Source organism: Neolamprologus brichardi, chromosome 20 (assembly GCF_056152115.1).
Source record: "Neolamprologus brichardi isolate AB-2024 chromosome 20, ASM5615211v1, whole genome shotgun sequence".
Classification (NCBI taxonomy): domain Eukaryota; kingdom Metazoa; phylum Chordata; class Actinopteri; order Cichliformes; family Cichlidae; genus Neolamprologus; species Neolamprologus brichardi.
The window spans coordinates 21,873,797-21,891,212 of NC_142123.1; the positions used below are offsets into that span (position 1 = coordinate 21,873,797).

Sequence of the window (17,416 nt, forward strand, 5' to 3'; positions counted from 1 at the left end):
GGGGAGAAAGATGATTTAAGCGACTTTGTAATAGTCTTTGGTGCCAAATGGGTTGGCCTGACTATTTCAGAAACTGCCGATCTAAATATCAGACCATTATTCATCACTGACATTTTTTTACCGCGGCCTCTGTGCGCTGTTACATTTTGCTTCATCGTTTGATGGTGACATTTCGCCCTGGCTGGGAGTCAAAAAGGAACAGAGCAGCTATGGTTCAGAAAGTAAATAAGACTGGCGTGGGAAAAGACATTTCCAGCAGATACATTCAAACAGATTTTGAGGTTATTAAGAATTTATTTCCCAAATGTATGAAGAGAATTATATCCAAAGGAGCTGCTGGGTTTCAGCACATTTTAAACCGTTACTGTGTCACATGCTGCACTGAGTGATCTGAAAATGTTAAGAAGGAACCAAATTCATACATAAGATAGGCAGGCAGTTTCATCGTTGTATCATTTGCTGTATATCATTCAGGAAAGACTGATGTTATCCTATGCACATACTAGCCACTTTATTGGGTACACCTGTCAAACTGTTAATGTAAATATCTAGCCAGCTAATCACATGGCAACAACTCAGTGCATTAAGGCATCTAGACACAATCTTTTGAACTAAGTATCAGAATGGAAAGGTGATTTCAGTGACTTTGAATTCGGCACGGTCATTGGTCATAGACAGGCGAGTCTGAGTACTTCTGAAACTGCTGATCTACTGAGAGAAAATATCCAGTTAGCGGCTATCATGTCAAGGTGGGTCAAAACCTCTGAGGTATGTTATTGAATTTATGCCACAAAGAATTAAAGCAGCTCTGAAGGCCTGGTACTAACAAGATGTACTTAATAAAGTGGCTGATGAGTGTATATTTATTTGTATCTATATATGTTATGTGCCTAGAATTATTTCATGCTAGTGCAGTTTTGCTTTTCCTTTTCACGCATTATTCAATTTTGCAGTGATTACGACTGATGTGGTCACATTTTATTCAGTGACTGTTGCTACACAAGCGAGTCATATTTGAATGAAAACCTGATATTACAAACTCAATTTACTACACACAGAAGAACTATTAAACCAGAATGTGTCTCAAATAATAATGCGGCAACTGTGACAATATTGACTTTAGCTGACCAGATTTAATACTAAAAATCTTATTAACACTTGGTTTAACTTTGTTGCAATTTTTTCTCATAGCTCATAATAAAGTAAATCTAATTATATTCATCTTCAATTATTGGTTATGCACATAGCAGAGAAATTTAAAGGCATTAAAGGGCTTTAAAGTCATTATTGTCTAAGAGCTGTAGGCACTCCCCTGTGGCCACCTTAAGTGTTGCACTTGCTTACGTCACCTATACCTGCTTACGTCTCTTAAATGAAAAAATGTCTGCATAATTACACTGCAATTTCCACAGAGTTGGATCCGTTTCATTGTTTTATAATAGTGTTACAGCCATATTCAGTATTTTCATGTAAAAAAAACTAAACAGTGAGTCAGAAATGGGCTGAGCTGGCACTGCGGGCTCAACGTACCCTGAACTCATTCTCGCGGTCCTTGGGCCCCTTGTGGAAAGGTCTGTCATAGTGGAAGCGGCTGACATTGTTTATGCGGTAGAAACTCTTGATCCTCTCAGGCACACGTTCCAGCTGAGGCACATCAGAAATGTCTGACACTGGAGTCACCGCATAGATCTGCAAGTCTAGAAGCCAAGTGTCAAGGAAGTGACAGACAAAGTCCGACATACATGCATATTCACTGAGGAGGAAGAGCAGAGGGGATGTTCAAAAGAAATACTTAGACAAAGCTTTCGTTTTTCCTGTGTGACCCTGGAAATCAACTTCACTGTTTAGTTCAGTATTTAATCTGTAATAATCTCTAATAACAACACTCAAATGCTTAGCAGAGTAATCAAAAGCCAATAAAATGCACAACACGTGGAGCAGTCGCTCTGCTTTTCAAGTCATTAAATCTATCAGGCAAAAATGCAAAATAAATCTGGTTACTGCTTTTCGAATGACTCAATGCAATATGAACATCTGCGGACTGATGTTGTAATGGTCTCTCACTCTAAAGAAAAAATAATGAAGTCGTTTTAGCCATAGTGAAACTGCCAGGATACACTGAGCGTCACTTTGCAGGATGGTGTCGTCTGGAATGTTTGGATGCTGCATGGCGATGGCTTGCGGAAATTCCCCCAGCATCCTTTGCTGAAAGTCCTCGAGCCGTTCATAGTCATACCCGCGACAGACAAACTCCTTGTTCTGGAGAAAGAGAAAAGACATAAGATCGAAATGTTGCTGAGAATCTGCTGCAAATGATTCTCAGAGTTTAAGTGAGGTGTTCCTCTGGACATTGATTAATTCTTTCCAGTACTGTCTGATTTACTATTAAATTTAGGTGGTATTGCACAAATAAATTACATTTCAAGAAAGGGTGTATGGTTGGATTTCCAGTGCACTCTTCAGACTATAAATATATAATCTGAAGTTTGTAGAGTCAAACTGAATGGATAGATGCTTCGTTTTATACATCAGTGACAAGTGGACTGAGAATGTCTTAATTTAAAGATTAAGAGGTATGGCTGAATACTTGTCCGTATAGTTTATGTGCAGCAGTAGATGAAAAGCGTACAGTACACCTAACTCTTTATAGCTACTGGACATTGAAGTAAGCAAATTACAAAATTAACCACATTTGTGGAAGAATGGGTTGTTCTAATGAACTCACTGAATTTGAGTGAGTGTGGTACAATAATGGGACGTCGCTGGTAAGACAAGTGAGTTCGTGAAATGCCTTCCTTTGTAGATATTCCCCAATAAACTGTAAGTGGAAGCATTTAGGAACCACAGCAACTCAGCAAAGTTGCAGGCAACATAGTGGGGTCACCAAGTGTGTAAAATTCACCAGTGCTCTGCTGAGCTCCACACCTCGTCTGTCATTAATATTAGCACAAAAACTGTGCATGGGAGTTTTATGCATGGATTTCAAGCTCCTGTAGGTGTAATGAATGAGTAGCCCAATACTTATGGTCTTTGTAGTGTATGAAAGAAGTGACAGGGAGCAAAGTAACAGGACAGACATCTAAACAAGCCTCTGTAAAGCCCTCAGGAATGAGAGATTTAGGTGATAATTGTAGGATAATTTTCACACTGTTCTTTAATACATTTATAAAAAAACAAACAAAACAAAACAAAAGATTATAGCTACTTTAATTGAGGGTAATAGGCAAGGCAATGAGTGCAAATAAATCTGTTGTCAGAGGACCGCACTGGGCAGACTTACTTAGATTAGAAGAAATTAATGCATCGCCCTAAAATCTGTCAGGATGGCCATGACATGGTAAACAATCTTACTTTTTAACTTCTCATCTTGCACAGCCTACTGCAGTTAAAGCAATGGTGGAAGTGCACATCTGAAGACATCGGCAGGATTATATCTGTGTCAGACTGGATTTGGAAAGTCCTACCCTGAGGAAGAAAGGAAACTTCCTGCCGTAGAAGCCCATTCGAAAGAACTCCGGTTCAATCCTCTGCTGTTCAATGATGTTGTCATAGTATGCTGCCTCCATTTTCTGTCACCGAATGAAAAAAAATGCAAAAGAGTCAAGATGAATAATTGAGCAATCGCACACATTACTGAGCTGACTCCCTTTTCTTGGGAGTGTGGGCGTGCACAGGTAATTAGGGCATTGTGTTTGCCGCTGTGCACGCGTCACACCAAATAACAGAGCATGACGATAACAGAGGAAGCTGTCAACACTACCACCTTCTTCATCACAAAGGATGCTTGTTTGTTAATAAAAGCAGAAATGAGGAACATGCGGGACTTACCCGTATCCAGCTGAGGCTCTGATAATCATATAGAGTCTCATACTGGAAAGCTAGCTCCCGGCAAAGAGAGATTCCATATTCCCAGCACTGCAAAGTCATAAGATGAAGATGAATGAGAATAAATCTTGATTTATCCTTAATAATCAAGAGAAATGTCATAACATTAAAAGTGTGTTTTGGGAAGGTTGTAGGTTATTAAGATTTTAAATGGAACAATTTCAGCATCTAAATTGTCAGATTAGTACAAAGAGACCATTATGGTTTCAGGTTTTCTTTTTCTTTTATTAATATTATTTTTTCCATTTCTCCATATAAGAGAGTTAATTGGTATGTGTGGTAGAACGTGTTGCTGAGTCTGCTATCTACGGGCAGTTTTACCTTACATTTATCATTTTTCATTACCAGCAGAAGCAGGAGCAGCTTTACTGAGATCTACACTGAAAAAAATTATCTGGTGGATTAAAAGAAATGTGAAAAAAAAAGTATGAGTTTATATGAGTTTTATGCAGTAAAGTTAGGATTAGTCAACTCTTATTTTCTATGTTATTATTGCAAAACTGTATTCGGTTAAATGAACTTTTTTATGTTTTTCATTCATGCGAAGACTTTTGAGTCATCTCATGTTAGAAAATTCAAATTGCAATGATATAAAAGCTCTTACCGGGAGAAGTGAACTGCAGCAAACTGCATATAATTTTAAACCACTTCGCCAAACTTTATTAAATCAGCTTTTTTCCTCATCTATCATTTTTTATTTCTTCATTTAACCTGTCATATTATTCCCACTGTTTCTTCAGTTTCCTAATCCTTGTTTTATTTGTGTTTTTAAGCTATTTATTTAAGTATAATCTATTTGATTATGCTTTGCAAAGCCCTTTCTATTATTGTGTTATTGTAATTATGCTATGAATGTTTAATAGATACAATTTGTTGCTGCTAAATAAACTAGCATTATTAGTCACATTTCTTTTCAGAGCAGTGTATTAAAGTGAAGGTGGTTAGCATAGTTTATTTTAAACGTGTTACAAAACACATTTAAAATGTGTTAAAATTGTGCTTAAACAAGAGGAAAAGACGAGCATAGTGTTAAAGATCTAAAAACTGGACCTCGCTTAGCTGTTTTCTCTCTGATTCATACACAGTAGAAACATTTTTCTAAGTCTCATCATTTATTTCACAAGCTTTCCTTTAAACAGATACAGATTTCTGTTCGCCGTGTATGAACTGTAACAAATGCAGCAGCAGGTAAAGAACAGCTTCCCTTTTTAAACGAGAGCAGCAATAACACTGATTTAATGAAGGAGGCCACTTTTATTTCTTTCTCAGCTGCTCCCAGAGTCCAGAGGGCATTGTCCTCTCCAAAGCAGCAACACCAGTCAACTAATTCAATTTGGCGGATGAATACCAGCCAGGGAGGAATGATTCTAGGAAGCAAATCACATTTGAACAGAAATCTGACCCTCGCTGCTGCGTGCAAAGGCTGCATGTTTGTATTTGTATTATGATAGTCTGTGTTTACTTCAGCACAGAGAACTCTTAACTTAATTTAACTGGTTTTAGTTACAATGATTTTCCACATATGATGATTGGATTGCACAGTAAACAGTAAAAAGATGTAACAACTGAAAATTGCATAGAATAGTAGAACAGTAGCTCCACTACCCACCTAACACAGCATTAATGCTCTACAGAAATATTCATAAAGAGCCTACACTGGTAATAATAACATAATTACAGTTTAAAATGCTAATAAGTAATGAAATTACATTTTAAAGCTTTTATGCAGCATGGTTTTACACTGCAGTGTTGGGTAAAGGGTTAGTGCTTCTTTCGCCCCTCTGAATTCTAGTTTAACAGAAGCAAGCAGGACTAGCTTATGAAAAATAAGTGGAGATATGCAATTACTGGGGCTGGCAAAAGATGTAAAAAACACTAAAAACTTGGGAAAAACACTGAATAGAAGCACTACAAGACTCTGACTCACTCCCAGAGTTAATGAGGGCAAAATCTGATTATACTTGGGAGCAGCTGCACAGCAGATGAGAACAAACAGCCCTTTGAACAAAAAGCAAAAAAAAAGCTATAAAATTTAATGTCGCTTTCATTTATCTAAGTTGATTTAGCTTCAAATGTGACTTGTCCAGCACGACCTAGTAATATCGATCCATCACTATAAAGTTAACTCAGCCTTTCCTTCATTTCCTCATTTGACTCACTGCTGGAGGCTCCGCTGCAGTGCAGTCAGAGGTTAGCACAGGTCAGAAATTACAGGCCTTTAACATTTGCATGAAATACTGGATTTAAGTCAGCGGAAACAGGAGCAGGAGACAAAGGAAAGGTATAAAAAATATTCACTTGCCTTGCCCTTGTTGAAGTAGTGGAGGATTTTACGACTCAGGTTCTCTTTACGTTGCCATTCGCTCTGACAGGGATAGTGAAGAAAATCCCTTAGGGGCCGGTCCTCCCACTGTAACAGCTCCCAGTACAGCAGGAGGGTGAAGGCTGCCTCTGTTGTCAAGAGGGTATGAAAAAAAAATGAGATTACCTTCTATATAAGTAAAAACCCAAAGGCTTTAGACACAGTTAAATTTTTTGTCCAGTTTTTGTGAACAGATGATGTATGACATAAAACAGTCAGCTGAACCTAAGCTCCCCTGATAATCATGTTTTTGTTTAAAAGCAGTCGGACTGCAAGGAGCATCTGCACGGTTAACACCATATCAGACCTATAATATAGTTTTGACTGAAGCTGACTAATCATGGGCATGGATGTCATGGTAACTTTGGGATTTAATGGTTTCTTTGAATCATTATTTTTTCCAGGGTTTATTAATTGCACAGCATACAACATGTTTAATCAGTTTTTAAAAAAAAACAAGAATTGTGTGCACAAGTTTGAATTCATTTTGGATTTTCTCTCATTCAAACAAGACCAAAAGTATATTCATAGGCTGAAATACACCTCTGCTAATATTTGGTAAATGTAATTCTAGTTGGACCCTTCTTCTTGAAGGCAGAGACCATTTAAATTGGTTGGCTTCCTGGCACAGATCTGGCTTTTAAGCATAATCAATTAATTTTTTTTAGGAAGTTTAATGTTAGCCTGCTTAATCCATTCCAAACATGTCTCTTGTCATCGTAGCCAATTGTAGCTTGTAGATTGGAGATCAATATTTGACTCAACTGACCATAAACCTTTTCTCTAGAAGGCGTTTGGCTTCTCCGTGTGGGCAGTTTCAGATTTCAGCTGCATATTGAATTGTTCAGTCGTGTCCAATAGGTCAATTGTGATCACTGAGGAGAAGTTAATAGGCCTCGGCCTTGTTGAGTTAAAAGACATTGTAGAATCTTCTGCATCACTATAAGTAACTAATAACTAAGTAACTAAGATATAACTTTGTATAAATAACTAAGATATATATATATATATATATATATATATATATATATATATATACATATATATATATATATATATATATATATATATATATATGTATATATATATATATATATATATATATATATATATATATATATATATATATATATATATATATATATACATATATCTATATCTATATCTATATATCTATAGATATAGATAGATATATATAGATATATATCTATATATATACATATATATATAGATATATATCTATATATATATGTATATATATATAGATATATATCTATATATATATACATATATATATATATATATATACATATATATATATATATGTATATATATATATATATATATATATATATATATATATATATATATATATATATATATATATATATACATATATCTATATCTATATCTATATATCTATATATATAGATAGATATATATAGATATATATCTATATATATACATATATATTAGCCAGTATTTATACTTTATATAAAGTATTTCGTATTTATACTTGTAAAGTATGAAATGAACAACTCTCTGTTTATTTTTCTGACCGTGAGGAGTATAAAAAAATTATTAAACTAAACAAATAGATAGTGAGTTGTCTCCACAATGGACTCTTTGTTAATTGTGAATAAGTTAACACACTTTGGTAGGTGTAATGTCACTTAAGTACTGAAATTATTAGCTCAAAAAGATTTTCAGTTGTTACAATTTGCTGATTTTTGTCTTATGAAATGATAAACTAAGTTTTCTTGAGTTTCTGAGTGTTGGTTGGTCTATTTGAATTTTCAACCAACACTAGACTTCCATTAAAATCCAATTTATGCTGATTATCCTTTGTGTCCAAAGAAGAATTTTTACATAATGAATGATTAATCTGGTAAACACATAAATTGGCAGATTAACTGATAATAAAACAAATAAGTAAGTGTTCCAGCACTACGAACCCACTGTACCCGCTGATCCCACCTTCTGAATTGAATCATATCATCATGAAAAAAAAGCAAAGTTTTTTAATGTTGGTTCTGATTCACACAATAACCACATGTGCAATCACACCCAACTCTGCTGGACACTTAAATGTGTTTTGGTCATTTTCCCAGCTGCCTGTTGTTTGTTTTACGTAAGCGGCAATGAATAAGATTGAATTCAATTAGTCACATTTGGCTACATTTATGCGCACACAATAACACCACTGCTGATAATGTGAGATAATGTGAGTAAAGCTTTACTCACACAAGCCATTTACACAGTAAGATTACGCGACAACTTCCCCTGATTTCTGCTTTATGTGACTAAAGTGACATTACCGCATCGTAAATGTACTGTAAAGCCCCTTCTTCTCCAAATAAAATGGATAAATGTGATATAAATCTCACATTTACAACTTACATTAAAAAGCTGGCTGTACAACCGCCATGCAATAGTTTGACTTCTTAATGTTAAGCTAACAGCACATAATTATCTCTACCTGATATTAAGCTATCTATTTAACCATGGGTGTCGTTACACTTGTGTGATGTCTCTGTTTTTAGCACACCATTAGTTTCTCTATTATCTTCTTCATCTGCAGCCCAACAAAGAATCCAGTCAGCTGTAGTGAAGTTTCCCCCAGTTTGAATAAGACGATCCCCGAGTCTCAGATGCTGAAAGCTGACTCACTGCAGCTACCTGCTGAATAGCTCATTCTTCTTAGGCAACAAAAAACCCCAACTATGTGAAGCAAAGCTAGTAAGTATGTAAAGTCTCATGTGCAGGAGTAATAAATCAACTGGTGCATGAAGGAGACGTCCATCAAAGGGTGTGCACGTGTACACGCTCTCCTGAACATGAAGTCACACTGAATTTCACCAGGAACAATTCATTTGTGTGTGTGGCTAAAAACTGTGGGGGTAGTGCTAGCAGGCTAATAACAACAGTCCACAAAGTTGCAAATTATGACTACACAGCAACTGCATCCTCCCTTCTGCTGCTTGCATCATTGTCCTGTGCAGTCATAAAACAGCAATATGAAAGGTCAGTATCTCAGACTGGCATAAGAGAGACTTTTTTGTTCTCTGCACTCCAGTTGAATTAAAATCTGCACAGAGGCAAAGAGAGAAGGTCAAATCTTGCATTCTTTTGTTGCATTTATTTAATTCTCATGTGCAAACTCTAAAGGATATTCCATTAAATATCTCAGGTACCTGTGAAGTCCTCTGCTTGGAGATGCAGGTCACACAGCTTGTGGATATAACGGATGTACATGTCTTCTTTGTTGACCTCTGATTTGTAGAAGTTCTGATTTTCAAAATAAACACGAATGGTGAATTTGTCTCCCCACTTTTGAAAATATTAATATATACTTTTATAAAATCCAGAATAAAAACTCGTGAAACTTCTCACCATAAGATTGACAGAGCCACCAATTTTCTTGTTCTCCATCTCATCTCCTTTCATGCAGTCCCTATAAATATGATGTGTTTACTTCTTATTGCTCTGCGATTTATTATTAGAAAGCAACATAGTTAAGATGACAACTACATTTTAGCCTACCTGTAATCTAGTATTCGCTCAACAAGTCTTGTGACTGATGTGACAAATGAGATTCCTGTTTCTCTCCAGGTCTCCTGCTCAATCTTCTCCAGCAGGCTGCACAGAAAATACATTAAATCATTTTTACCAAAGGCGATGAGCACAGAAATGCAACACATATGAATAAATATGTCTGCCAGTCCATTCACCTTGGATACGGACCAAACAGTTGGGTCCTCGGGTGACGACAAAACAAAAAAGAAGCGTGTTAGAAGGAAATACTAATAGAGTGGCATTATCCTGAATATCACTCCACAGGCTCGCTAAACACGGGTTTGATGCTTACAACAGGCTGAAGAGCTCTCTGTGATTGTCATCGCCTTTCCCATCCGACACCATGCTGTCCAGCTTATCCATCAGCTCTGCCTCCACCTACACAAGCACAAACACATTCAGCCAAAAGATGTTATGTGACAAAGAGCCTGTCCATCGCTGCAAGCTAACAATGGGTTAATTTCATAGTGCAATGTCATAATTATGCTACCTGTTTGAAGTTTCCGTTTTTCCTCTGCTCCCAATCCATCATGTCATGAAAAATTGGGATCATAATATTTCGAACCTCGGTCTGTGGAACCAGCGTAACACCAAGGAAGGGACCCATCATTCCTGGGATGAAGTGTGGCTTATTGTCTCCTGGATTAAGAAGATTCATACAGACAGACCTGTTTGTTTGCACTAATTTCATGGATATACGTAGTACTGTGAAAAGTCTTGAGCCACCGTTTATTTCTTTATACTTTGCTATGAAGTAGCCGAACTTATTTTACTTTTTTAAAGTGGTCTTGAGCAATAGTTCTCCAGGTTTTCTGAGGGTGTTTAAGAGTTTTTCTTTGGGCATCAGCTGCTCTGTCATTCATGTTTGCTCCAGTCACTGTACTTGTACATTTTCAAAAAACATTCGGAGAAATCCCTGTTTTTTCTGGGTGGCATGGTGGTTAGCCTGGTTGCTTCCTAGCAAGGAGGTCCTGGGTTTAAATCTACCAACCACCTGCTGGATGTTGTGGAATGTGAATATTCCCCCTGTATCTGTCCAAAGACATGTGGTTAGTGGGGTTACGTTAATTGGTCATTGAATGGTTGTCTGTGTCTGTGTTATCCCTGCCACAGCCTGGTGACCTCTTCAAGGTGTACACAGCCTGTTACCCTATGTTAGCTAGCATAGGCTCCAGCAACCCCGCAACTCTAAATTGGATGCAGGGTTGCAGGGATGTAAACAGATGTTAAGTAACTTAACACTTAGTTTTTCAAGCATAAAAAAACATGCCTGATTCAAAGAATGAACCTCTGTTGTTTCTACACAACAACAGCTTAGCATACAATCAGTTCTAAACTGTATTTTTATGCACGGTATTGCTAGAAGCATGTCACAAAAGCACACTTGTTCTAATTTCTTTTGTTAAAGATACAAAAAATAGCACAGTTTGACGGGCCTAAACTGTATTGTTTTGCTAGCAAGGTGAATCCCAAAGAGCTATTAGCTGCAAACTTGGTATATGAGAAAATGGTGAGTTGCGTTTTTTAGCAGAATTTGAGGAATTGGTCAAGTGGAGGACACCTGACATCAATGAATCAGTGGCCAAGTTTCATGGAGTGCTTAATCCAAATGAAATTTCTGGTTCAAATTGCTTTCAATATGTACAGAGGAGGTCAGGAAAGACGTAGAACAGCATGTATCTACAGGCAATTCTAAAACACATGGAGAATCTGTCATGATTTGGGACCGCATTTCAGCTGGTGGTGAAGCCAGAAAAGTGCAGTCAAGTTTTATTCCACCACACAATACCATCTAAAATGCTTCTGATTGCCTTAGGCTTCATTTTTCAACTTGAAAATGATCCCAAACACACTGTCAATGAAGTAAAGGTGTACATTATCAGTCATGGACTGGCCTCCCCAGAGCCCTGACCTCAATATTACTGAAGCAGTGTGGGATCATCGTGACAAAGAATGGAACAAAAACCAGCCAACATCCAAAGAAGAGCTTTGAACGTCCTTCAAAAAGCCTGGAGAACTATTCTCAGGAGCTCAGGCTGTGCTGAAGAGTAAAGGTGGTCATACCAAACACTGCCTTTCAAGCACATTGTAACTATAAAACTCTGTTTTTGCCTTATAGTCATTATTTTCATGGATTTTTGCAAGTTTCAATAAGTCGTTCCACCCAATTCCCAGTTTTCCTATCAAAATAAACAGAAATGAGGAATGGCTTGAGAATTTTGCACAGTAGTGTAATTGCTAGGGATACATGTATGTGTCTGTGCTAAAAGTGGGCATCACAAACCTAATTTTTGCCACATGCTGAAGAGCTCATATGCCATCATAACTCTCATGTCACCATACCTACAAATAGAACAGCAAAAAGAGATCAAATGTCGAAAATGACATAATTAACACGATGCTTGGAAGAAAGCACACACAATTAAAAAACTCTTACTTATCTAGGACTTTCTTTCTCTTTGCAGGACCTAATGACTCCAGCTGCAGGCTGGGCTGGTTGATGTACAGCACAGTGAGGCTGAAAAAGGAGTTCCACACCTGACAGACAAAGAATTATAAACAAAAGTAAAGAAACGCAACACTGAATGACATTTAAATTGCGCTAGTTAGCTGCTGTGTGGCTTCATGGTGTAGTGAGCACTAGCTGCTCTCCTAACACGCACCTTGAAATCAAAATCTGCATCTGAGAAGTTCTTGTGCAGTGCCGGAGACAGAAACTGTGTTGTCACTACGATGATACTGCAGAAAGCAAACATTACCCTGTCAGCTTACAAAATGAGCTAGGTGCCAAAAATAGATGAAACATTTTGCAACACAAGCGTCACCTTCAGAGTAGGATTATCTGAAGAATGCCTGATCTAATGGTTGGCTGTATTCCCTTACCATCTCTGGGACAAAGACTGCATGACAGAAATGGAAAAAGCAGACTCACTGACTGGTTAGGAGCCGCATGACACTCCAGTCACGGGGGAAGATAGTCAGTTTCATCAGATTGCGAAACACGCAGAAGATCTTCAACAGGAACTCCTGCAGAGGAATATATTAAGAAAGAGTATGCAGTTCTGAAATGTAGTAAATAGGCCACTGCACAAAGCTTTGAGACTCAGAGAGTTTCCCACCTTTAGTTCCTCCTTGCTGTGGAAGTTGTTGAGTAGATGGTGAAAATGGATCTCCGTCATCTGCCGGAGCAGGGACAGAAGACAGGAAACATACTCCCCCTGCATGCAAGAACATCGCAGACACAGAAAGGTTAATGAAGAAAAAGATGAACTAAATGGAATTTATTTTTACTGTCCATCAAAGATGCTGCTTGCACGACAGCTTACCGTTATCTCAGCAGTGCACTGGGGGCATCTTTGTCCTCTGGATGTCTCCACAGAGTGAGATTTGCTCATGATGGACAGAAGAGTTTGCAGCAGCACATCCAGTAAGCTCTCCACCATCATCTCCACCTCCTCCTGAACAGAAGACTCCTGGAAACAAAAACCAAAGGAGTAAACTGACGGATGCAGCGCAACTAAAAAACATTAGCATACAATACGGCAGTATGTGTTAAGTATGCACAGAGAACAGGGATCTGTACCATGGAGCTTGTCTTGATTATTGAAAAAATGCTGCCCAGGATCCCAGAACAAATGAGCAGCTCCCTCTGCTGGCGTAGATGCAGGTGGATGTGATGTAAAACCACTGGCAACAATATACTACGAGATTCTGGCAAAAGGGGAAAGAAAAGAAGGAAGCAAACTGAATATAAAACGAAAAACACAGTGTACGCACGTTAGATTTGCATGGGCTGAAACTGTCAGACCATGCTGTTCTGTCATCTTCAGAGAAAAACATTTTCTTAAAACCTTCACATTTGGCTCACCGGGGAAGAAAAAGAGGCGGCTCTCAACTGTGCGAGCAATAGACTGCAGCTTGACCACATCCATAGACTGGCCAATGTCCACTGTGCTGGGCATGCTCCCTAGGGTGCCCCTGACATATTCGGCTACCTCCTGAACAGTGAACATCTGCAGCAGCTCATCAAAGATATCAGGGAAGCTGTTCAACAGCGCTGCCTTGAGAGGGAAACAAAAGCACAGAGCTGCAATTAGTAGAATACATATGGAACAAATATTCAGTTTCAAAGATGCTCAAATAAACTGAAAGTCATAATACAAATGAATGAAACTGCCTTTCTCCGTGACATACACACATAAAAACAAATTAAGCGGAAACTCAAAAGAATCCAGCAAATGTGTTGATGCACAAAACGGTTTAGTTAATTTTATATTTAGTCTCAAATTAAAACATCTAATCTTTCAGATCCAGGGTCAGGTTGCGCAGCATCTGCTGCATTGTGGAACAAACACAAGGGGGCGCTGTAACTTACTGAGGAGGACGACAGCCCAGGAGCATGAACACAGAGAGGCATGCAGCTGATGAAAGCCCTAGACTGTCCAAAAATCAAGCCAAGGAGGGCTCAACAGTGGCAGTGAAGGATGGAAGCATCAATCACAGAACACAACAAATAAAAGTCACAGGAATAAAAGAAGTTAACAAACTCAAGCAATGAAATATGAATGCAAACTGAGAGTGAATAAAACTGAAAATTACAAAAAAAAATTATAACAAAAGATAAAAATGGCTGGTGAGCAGGTGACATAAGGGGGGTTTTGAGAGTAGTTTAAAGGGAAATGGTTGTTGGCCGTGAAGTGTGAAGCGTCTGACCTGTGTGAACACCAGATTCTCTGAGCTGCGGCTATCCAGACTCAGGACAAAGCGGATCGACTGGAAAAGCTCTTGGATGCTGGCTCTGAACTGCTCCTCCTCCATCCCGCAGGTGGCTCTTGAGTACAGGATACGAGACTGGACGATGAACTTGAACAGATACTCTAACGCCTGAGGTGATTGTTGGGGAGATGTAGATAGGGAGTCACTTCATCCGTTTCCAAACAAAGAATGAAACTTGCATGCTGGATGAGTTGAATATTGAAAATCAATACATAAAACAAACGCTTCTAATCAGGCCCTGTGACAAAGTATCTGTTTAAGAGATTCAATCACAAAGGAAATTCAAAGAGCACATGGAAATGCTGCACTCTGTATGTCATTTTTAATAACTTCCTTTCATTAGCTTTTCTTTCAGAAGGACATCCGCTTCCTGAGGCCTCATACGGTGTCACATTATTCCTTATCAGCACATCTGTTTGACCATTTCCTCATGCCATGCTAATTAATCGCTGCAGAATGAGCCAAGGAAGAACCAGAAGCGAAGTGAGTGCGAGACTTTACCCTCATGGCTTCCTGTATGTGGTCCTGTCGGACGACCTCAGCTGAACGGTCCATGTACCACTTTAGACATCGAACCAGCTCTCTGCAGACAAATTGTCTCAAAGTAAGACACTTTGCGCATAACCAGAACCTGAGCTTCTTCTTTATTTGTGCTACAGACTGACTTCAAAGAATTTGGTAAATGTTTTTATACTTGTATGCCAAAGCTCCTGCAAAGTGGTTTTGTATGTAGGAGTCCATGACGGGTCTGAAGTGGTAGAAACGGCTGTCCCTGAGCAGGTTAATAATGAAGACCTGAGCACACAAATTCATATAAATTGTAAAACACTTCCTCTTCCTAAAAGTCACAATCCATATTTTAATTTGTGAGTACAGCTCCTTTCATTTTCTTACCAAAGACTGGAAAACCAGCGGCCCGTATTTATCAGTGTTGTCATCTAAAAGACAGAAGAGCGTATCCAGGACATCTCGCAAGAACTGCAAAGAGAGGGGAACAAAAAGAGCACGTCTCAAAACAAGCATCGCATTAAAGGCTTTACTGCTAACTAAAATAGAAACAAGGAAAAAAGAAAAAAGGATAGCCCCGTCATCACAAACATTTTAAAAACATTTCTGTTTTTTTTCTGACACGCTAATGTGACAGCTCAACAGACCAGCTCAATGCAATTTCTCTAAATACTACAAAAACTTTATGTGTATTTTGGACGCACACGAAGAAATCCTACTCCTTAATCACAACAACACAATATTTAGCAAATAAACAAAATAAAATCATAATAGGATAATAAAACAAATGATCTTCACATATTGTCAAAAAAACTGAACTCAGTAAAGCTACAGTTACAGAAATAATAACCTTGACAATCTCCTCCCCGCTGATTTGGCGTAGTCGACCGAGGATGTCCAACACCCTGTCTGGGTGGGCCTTCCAGTTAAGAAGAGCCAGAAGGTCCACTGAAAGAAAGAAATCCAAATAAGCTGAACTGACCAGGAAGACACAGCATGGAAGAGCAGCATGTATAAGGTGGTAGATTACCATTTTGTGTTAGTTTGGTGGAGCAGAGTATCGTAGAGACCCAGAAGGTTTCTTTGGGGCTTCTCTGGAAGGGCAGGTTAGCAGGTAGGTTGGGGCAGCTGTTAAAGTCCTCCTTGCAGCAGGGCAGGCTCAGATAAAGGCCCTGGTTGCTGAAGGTGGCGTTTTCATCACACTAGAGGATTGAAATGGAACAGTAAGAGCTGGACACACACATGTGGACAATTAATATTTAATGAAAGAATACTGCAGCAAAAAGAGCTGCAGTTCTAGTCAATAACAGGGTGGCTGTAGCTGTGGCTTTTGGCAGCTGTTGCTCAGAAGGTCGAGCGGGTTTTACACTAAACATAAGGTACCCAGCTCCTCCAAATTCCATGTCCTTGTGTCCTTGGGCAAGGTACCAAACCCCCCAAACTGCCCCAGATTTATCCATCAGAATACGTGCATGTTAGGAGAAGCCCTGCGTGTAAAAGCTCTATGTGAATGTGCCGCGTATTTACCATTAAATATCAGTCAAAAATGGTATATGGGAAAATGAATTTGGCTCTTCTCTCTGGGAGCAGTAAAAAACCCCAGCAAACTGCCACACTAGACCTCGGTGTTTCGCTCAGTTATTTACATAATTATGTTTTAATGTGCTAAGTACACATGCATGATCATATATCAAAAACTGACGACATGTCAGGCAGCTAACAAGGATAAGATGTTGCATAAAGGCAGGACTTTCACTCGTGTATGAGTCACTTTCTACAGCTGCTGCAGAGCACCACATGTCTGCAGCATCTTACCTTGTACACATACAGCTCATGACTCTCATCTGAGAGTGTGGTCCCATCCTCTCTCATCAGAGGAGTGAAGGCAAAACCAAACAGTTTTTTCTCCCCTTTGTCTTTAGCTGAAAGGAAACACATCACAGTATCCTGAATCATATACTTAACTATGCTGCATAAACCTTGCATACTGTGAGCAATCATCCGAATAAACGTGTGTACTGGGGGTGCCACTGGGTTGCATTACTGACTCACTGGAGCAGTGTCTGAATTCAAATCGTAGGTGGGAGCCTCTGAAACGGTCTATAGGAATGGGCAGCTTGACCATCTCACTCCAGCGAGGACTGTTGTTGTGATACAGGACAAACGAGCGATATTCAGAGGTGTTAGGCTCCCCACTGCCTAAACTGATGCAATCCTGCAAAAAAAGCAACACCATGGGAGAAAGGTTAGACTTGCTGTAGTTCATATACTGACGATATGGCACGTATTAACTCATGTGCACATGCGTCA

The 17,416-nt window shown here is 38.7% G+C and overlaps 1 protein-coding gene across 3 annotated transcripts in view; it reads right to left on the bottom strand.

Annotated features, from left to right (window-relative positions):
• The window catches only part of dock3 (dedicator of cytokinesis 3), a 51,936-nt gene that overhangs the window by 7,442 nt on the left and 27,078 nt on the right, over positions 1 to 17,416 (bottom strand). For all 3 annotated transcript variants that reach the window (XM_035910174.2, XM_006796367.3, XM_006796366.3), the window contains exons 16-42: positions 17,159 to 17,321; positions 16,922 to 17,028; positions 16,137 to 16,308; positions 15,957 to 16,054; positions 15,494 to 15,577; positions 15,294 to 15,394; positions 15,101 to 15,182; positions 14,537 to 14,707; positions 13,692 to 13,884; positions 13,407 to 13,534; positions 13,150 to 13,296; positions 12,943 to 13,041; positions 12,756 to 12,850; positions 12,487 to 12,562; positions 12,261 to 12,361; positions 12,108 to 12,166; positions 10,314 to 10,462; positions 10,116 to 10,201; positions 9,979 to 10,005; positions 9,791 to 9,886; positions 9,641 to 9,701; positions 9,442 to 9,535; positions 6,188 to 6,336; positions 3,829 to 3,915; positions 3,465 to 3,569; positions 2,118 to 2,259; positions 1,531 to 1,697 (exon numbers count right to left, since the gene is read on the bottom strand). In XM_035910174.2, the coding sequence (XP_035766067.2) occupies positions 1,531 to 1,697; positions 2,118 to 2,259; positions 3,465 to 3,569; positions 3,829 to 3,915; positions 6,188 to 6,336; positions 9,442 to 9,535; positions 9,641 to 9,701; positions 9,791 to 9,886; positions 9,979 to 10,005; positions 10,116 to 10,201; positions 10,314 to 10,462; positions 12,108 to 12,166; positions 12,261 to 12,361; positions 12,487 to 12,562; positions 12,756 to 12,850; positions 12,943 to 13,041; positions 13,150 to 13,296; positions 13,407 to 13,534; positions 13,692 to 13,884; positions 14,537 to 14,707; positions 15,101 to 15,182; positions 15,294 to 15,394; positions 15,494 to 15,577; positions 15,957 to 16,054; positions 16,137 to 16,308; positions 16,922 to 17,028; positions 17,159 to 17,321 (3,039 nt within the window). The remainder of the gene's footprint in view (positions 1 to 1,530; positions 1,698 to 2,117; positions 2,260 to 3,464; positions 3,570 to 3,828; positions 3,916 to 6,187; positions 6,337 to 9,441; positions 9,536 to 9,640; positions 9,702 to 9,790; positions 9,887 to 9,978; positions 10,006 to 10,115; positions 10,202 to 10,313; positions 10,463 to 12,107; positions 12,167 to 12,260; positions 12,362 to 12,486; positions 12,563 to 12,755; positions 12,851 to 12,942; positions 13,042 to 13,149; positions 13,297 to 13,406; positions 13,535 to 13,691; positions 13,885 to 14,536; positions 14,708 to 15,100; positions 15,183 to 15,293; positions 15,395 to 15,493; positions 15,578 to 15,956; positions 16,055 to 16,136; positions 16,309 to 16,921; positions 17,029 to 17,158; positions 17,322 to 17,416) is intronic.